At 44.6% G+C, this 6,468-nt stretch overlaps 1 protein-coding gene across 1 annotated transcript in view; it reads left to right on the top strand.

Annotated features, from left to right (window-relative positions):
* The window catches only part of CELF4 (CUGBP, Elav-like family member 4), a 1,092,004-nt gene that overhangs the window by 120,856 nt on the left and 964,680 nt on the right, over positions 1-6,468 (top strand). Inside the window, exon 2 of the mRNA XM_019518096.1 lies at positions 5,566-5,648. Coding sequence (XP_019373641.1) covers positions 5,566-5,648 — 83 coding nt within the window. The remainder of the gene's footprint in view (positions 1-5,565; positions 5,649-6,468) is intronic.

Raw genomic sequence — 6,468 nt, 5'->3', positions numbered from 1 at the left:
ACATTTTAAAGCTCATGAACTTGTGATAAGTGCCCTCTGAATATCCCAAAGTTTGGTTTGCTTCAGCCAGGGGTTAACTCTGGGCTGTGCTACCTAGCTCGTGTTAGGGTAACTTCAGTCTGGACCATGGAGACAAAGTGAACAATTTGCAATTCTCCAGCATCCTCCAATGCACTGCTCCCAGGTTCCCCTTTGCCCAAAGCAGGGATAGAGCCCAGATGTCCTGGATCCTAGCCACATCCCTTCTTAGTCAGAGCTGTGCAGGCAAGAAACAGTATTAACCTTTAATGTTCGACTGCACACAGTACATGTTGCTGTAACACTTCATAGACTTAGTAAGGGCTAAGTGTAATGTGCAACTTTTATGTCACAACAACAGCGAGGAGGAGGAAAACCATCCCATCTTTTTATTAACATTTTTTCAGGGACTCAGGCAGGGTGAAGTAGGATTACACGTAGATGCCCAAGTCCACTTTGGCGCCTAATAGGTGGAACAGGATCTGGTGCATTGATTCTCATAGGAAAGGCAAGATATTGCATCAGGTGATGAACAGCTAAACGGTCTTGACTATGCATAGACTGGGCTGACTTTTATGGGTTTCGTCTTTGGATTTAGACCGGTGAGATCAGAACTGGTCATAGCTTCTTGGCTTTCATCTGAGTATCTCAAAGCACCTTGCAGACTTTTAATTAGGCTTCACAACAGTGCTGATCTCTTGATGTACAGGCACCTTTAAGGACCTGCTCCAAAGCCTGTTGAAGTTGATGATTGTCTTCCTCTTGATTTTCTGCTGGCATTGAGACCAGGTCTTAAGCTACTAGTTGGGCACACAGCAAATAACTAAAAGAAATGTGACCCTGGGCCCTGCTCTATCTACAAGAGGAGCACTTCCACAAGAGGAAATTCATGATGGTGTTAAACCTGTTAACTGCAAGCTAGTTCTATGTGTTGCTATGTATGTAGAATAAACTAGAAGCTGTCACCAAAATACATGTAAGGTAAAAAGGTAAAGGAAGGATCTCAAGTTAAGTGCTTGTCTTCTAGTGAGCAAGCAAAGGAGACAGGCTGTGTCAGGATACCTGTGGCTTTCTGCCAAAATACAACAGGGACGGGGGGAAAAAATCCCTTAATTACAACTATTAATAGTTAGCCAATATGCGTCATTTTCATCCCACGGGATATATCACTGCAGTATTACTAAAGGTCCTGATAATGCATGATCCCTTGGGTGACTGAAGAGTAGAGACAATAGGAACTGTGTCTCTGCTTGACTGTAGCCAAACATTTCTGAATGCTTCAGCAACTAATTCAGGGCTGAGATGCTAAGCAAAATGGATTTAAGTTTGAGGGATTCAGCTTCTGATGTCAGACTGCCTGGTGCAAACAGAGCCCAAGTCAGTAATCTGGATTTCCATAGGCATTGCTCAGAACAGATTCGGGCCCTGTGACTTTGTTTTACCCCCTGCCAGTTTGAGCATATTCTTTAGGGGATTTATCATGGAGCTGGAGTCACCATCATTGCAATTATTATCCATCTGTATTCCATGCAATTATTATTTACGTTATTGAATTCCCTGGAGGTAAAATTAAAATAGAGCTTTTCTTTTTCCATCTCCAGCTCCTGTTTTTGTTTCCCCTTCTCTTTAACAACCTAGTTTCCCAGGAGACCACTTGATACATCCTCATGTTTCCAAGAGACTGCAGTTCAATAGGTTGAGAGTTAATTGCCAGCTGGGAGATTCCAGATGTTTATGTACTAGCCCAAAGAGCTGCCCAATGGTAGCAAACGAGCAGCTAGGAGGGGGCGAGCCAAACCGTGCATTGTTTAGTTGATTGACATGTGTCTGGAAAACTTGGCACGGTCCAGAGAAGCTGGAATGAAATTAGGAACAACTAGGACAAACTCTGTTTTATTATCAATAATTAGCCAACGAGATTTATTTTTTTTTCCTAATGCAGAAATAATCCTTGTGCATTTTGATAGCTTATTATCATCCTTTCCATTCATGGAGATGGAGAGACTGTCCTTCAATCTATCTTTGCTGTAAAGATGGGTTTCTAAAGCTTCATTATAGTAGGATGGCATGCAGCTCTGGAAGGTTTAAGCAATTGAGGAAGAGAGAAAAAGCCTATCGCCTATAAGCCAGACTCTCAGCTAGCCCTGCTCGCTGGTGGCAAGCTGTTTTGTGGAGCGAGCCAGTACAACGAGCATCCCTGGATTTTTTTTTTTTTTCCCCTGAAGAAGTTTGCACTGTAGATGCATCAGGAGAGATGTAGTTTGTCCAAGTAGCTCAGCCCCAGGAAAAGAATGGGTGCAAACCTCAGAAACCTGCCTCCTCTGAGGCCTGCAGAATGGCAGGCAAGAACATAAGAGCAGCCGTTTTCTGGGTCAAACCATAGGTTCCTCTTTGCCAGTCTCCAGTATCACATCATGCAGAGCACGGACACTGAAAGGAAGAGCGAGCAGGGTATCACCAGGTCTTTCCCCCCTGTTCTTCTCCCATTTGCACCCTCCAGCATTTAACATTTAGGAAGTTCTGACAAGCAAGCAGAGTTTTGTAGCTTCTTTGACATTTCTGATTTTATTTTTCCCCAGAACTTCTTTATTTTGGGGTGGGAAGGAAGGTATTATTATTTAATTTTTTTTTTCCCCATCCTGAATTTGGCGGGGATGCAGATATGGAAGTATTAGCATGTCCTGCAGAAGGAAGACTTTGGTTGCTCACTTCTACTGCAAAGTCTCAGTCCAGTTGGGAAAGACTTTGTGGGGTAGAGAGGAGGAAAGATAGGGAGCTCCTGTAACTGGCATTGTGTCCCAGGGACCTCGCCTGAGAAGCCAAAGTGCGTCAGCCACAGCGTGCCCCATCCTTCAAGTCATTTTTGCCACACAGCCAAGTTATACGGGGAGACTTGCACTGTCTCTGCCTGCTCTTTCACTGGTTGGTGGGGATGGGGCTTTCCTTTCTGACGCTGTTAATCAGGCAACTTCCACCCACACTAAATTCTCTTAAATATTTCTTCCTTAAAAAGGTGTCACTGAGGCTGTCCCATCAATTTTCCTAATGAACAGAGATCGACATAAATTATAACTCTCACGCATGCCGTATATTACGGAGCTCGCTGAAAAGTTACCTTGACGAAAGCTGGGTTTTGTTTTTTTTTGTTTTTTTGGTCTGAAAAATTTGATCCATTTTCTTCCCCTGTGCCAGGCCATGTAAAAGCCTCTTATTGAATTTCTTTTCTTTTTTTTTTCCTTTTAAAAATCTATATCTGGAGTGCCTTGTTTGGGGAATCCAGTGATGTTTTGCTATGCTCCATTATATGCAACATACCTGGGAGTTTTTTCCAGTCCACTATGTGTGCATGCAACTGTGGGTAGAAGGGTTTTCATTCCTCATGTTCCCTCCTGATAACTTATCCTACCTTTGGATCCCTGCAGGAAACCCTGCTTTTATAATTAGAGGAGGAGTCTGCCACCTGCAGTGTCTGAATTACGGGCACAATGTGGTAAGAGTCATAGGACTTTGTTACTTGAAGCTGTTGTCAGGGCGATCACAATCGGAGGAAAAATATAGCTACCATTATGGGATTTTTACACTGTATAGTTTATTTCTATAGCCATGCACTATGATGTGCCTAATTAGACTATATCAACTGGTTCAGGTCTGCTACCAAAGGGAGACTTTCTTGTTGTGTCTGGTCAGCAGAGAGCTCTCAGCTTGTGATTTAGCACTGAAATTAAATTTAGGCATAGTTTTCCTATTTGCTTCTCAAGCTGTGGGAAACATCTTAAAGAACCCTTTCCAATCCATTACCTGCCCTCTCTATCAGCCCTCTCCGCCACTGCACCCGTCTCCCTCCCCCCCTCCCCTTACAAATAAAATAAAGAACTAAAAACCCAATCCATTTAATGTGAAATGGAAGCAATGAATGAATCCAAGTAGAAGAAAGAAAATATCTTTGCTGCTCTGCCTCCTTTGCTTATCTCACTGTTGCTTTGTTTCTGAGAGACAGTCAACTGATACATGTGCAATTGGTCTCGGTATACTGAAGGGAACGAGCCCTGCAGAAAGGAGCAGGATAAAATAACCCAATAGCCTTTTCTGTTTTGTTTTGTTGTTGTTTTTCAAATTCAAATGATCAGCAGATTTCTGGGTGGTGGCAGTATCAGTCCTTAAAAAATAAAGCTTTGGAAATGTATATTTTTTTCTATGTAGTCCACCCTCTGATCCAATCTCTTAAGAACTTCTTTAAAGGAGAGAAGAAGCAAGGTGTTTTATTTCTTCTATTGTAGCACCTAAGGATCCCAGTTAGGAATGAAGATCTAGGCACACCGACCAAAACTGCAAAGGCTGCATGTGCCTGAGAGAGATCGCAATCTGTGCTGAGGGCAAAATGTAACAGGTGACTGCACTGCCAAAGGGGGCAAGGCAAGGTGGGACAAGGCAAGAGTGATGATGAACACACATGGGCTTTGCTGTGAAAAAGACCTGCCCTTTTTCTTGTCCCCACCTTTGGAAGATGCTCAGAGCCGGATGTGCCAGCCACGATCTGATATCTCTTGTTCAAGGAGCCGGAGAGGTTGCAGACGTTTTGTAGGACCTTGTAGGGAAAGTGTCCTCTGCATATCAAGCACTTTTGCTGCAGGAACTGGCAGGCTTTTGGTATACTGCAGTAAAAAAAAAAAAATCTGATCATACACACACATGGGCGTGTACACACACATGCACGCACAAACTGGATTATTACATTGAAGTCTTGACTTGTTGCATAGTTGGGGATGTGGGGGTGTTATTTTTCTTGATCTTAATAGATATTGGTTCCCTGTGACTGGTAAGAGGTCCTGCCAGATGGATCAATACCTTGAACCATTGTGGCAAGTCTGAATGATTTGTTTGAAAGGTGGGGTTTGGGATTGTGTGTGTGCATAGGTCTTGATGCCATTGTCATCCTGCACGTGGCTATGAGCCAACGAGTCCTTGTAGCTGAGAGTACGGGAGGGTTTCTCATCTGTAAGCATGCAAATAGAGGCTACTTGTGGATGCAAGTCAGGATAAGTGCTAGGCATAGTCCTCTGCAGTTAGAAGTCCCAAGTCCTTGTGTGCCTTTTCTTCTGAGTACATGGTAGGAAAGGGGGAGCGTGAGGGCTTCAGCACTATCCTTCATGTGCCGGTGAAGGTCTTGGCTGAACAATCCCCTTCTAATTCCTCATGGATAGGACCAGACAGGAATAAAATATCAACCAGATTAACAAACGGTGGTGTGGGAGGGGTTTCTGAACTCCCTATTTCCATCGGGACTTATGCATGTGTCTCTGTAAGTTCAACTCCCCCTGCTGTCCCCTGTCTGTCCCTGTCCCCACCATGTGCATGTGGCATTGTTGCCCATTTTTGTGCTTCACCAGAGGATATGATTTTATTTCAGGAAAAGCACCTGGCTCAAGGAAGGGGAGGGGTGCAGCTCCCTCTGCCAGGGGGAGAAGACTGGCCTTACTCTGCACCCCACTTCTAAGCCGATCCACTCTGCGCCACTGGACTTAATGAGGTGTTGCCTTTCGTTTGCAGGCTGCGCCTTCCTAACATACTGCGAAAGGGAGTCCGCTCTAAAGGCCCAGAGTGCACTGCATGAACAGAAGACACTCCCAGGGGTGAGTCCAACTTTCTGTCTTCACCTGACCTCATGTATAGCTGATGTTCCCATTTTGGGGGTTGGATGATGAATGACTGTTGTTGCTTTGATGAGTCACTATTTGCACTGGGCTAATAAAATCAACGTGCCGCAATCTAGCCTGGATGTTTCTACGTGCACACACAACCGGCTGGTGAGATTAATACGTAGGCAATGGAAATAACCCATTGCAGTCTGGATTTTGCCGTCCTCACTCGAGCAAGTGAGATCAGTAGGTTCATTCAAGCCCTCCGGTGCGTGAACATACACGCATGCAACGTAGCACCTCTTGTAACTCTCTTCCACGAAGCAAGGTGTGGCAGCAGAAAGAAACCAATCAAATTATTGAGTTATCACAGAATGAAAACATATTCCTGATGACAAAGTGGTTTGACTCAATTGCTTTAGTATTCAAGCAGCTGTAGCAGATTGGAAAGGCAGTGAGACAAGGAGAAAAGAGAGAGAGAGGAGACGAACATGAGATAATGAGGAAAATTATTCACATGAGCAAGATCTGAGGTTCAGACAACACAAGCAGAACTAAGAATAGAAACACTGCTATTAGGGGAAGCCCTGCCCTGCAGGGTGGTTGGGGATGGGATCCTGGGGGCTTCCAGCTCAGTGACAGGAGGGGATGGAGGCAACACTGAGGATGGGGGGGGAAGAGAAGTGATACACTTCACTGATTGTAGATGCATTGGGGTTTGCTTGACTGCTCTGTCACCTGTGGGAAGGATAGAGGCCTAGAGAAAAAAAAATACAGGAGTCCAGAAGGAAATGGGGGGGGGGGGGGGGGGAGG

This window comes from Gavialis gangeticus, unplaced genomic scaffold (genome assembly GCF_001723915.1).
Source record: "Gavialis gangeticus isolate Ggan-Ray unplaced genomic scaffold, GavGan_comp1, whole genome shotgun sequence".
In the NCBI taxonomy this organism is placed as follows: Eukaryota; Metazoa; Chordata; order Crocodylia; family Gavialidae; genus Gavialis; species Gavialis gangeticus.
Note: the sequence above shows the minus strand (reverse complement) of the source record. Positions and strands in the feature narration are given on the sequence as shown.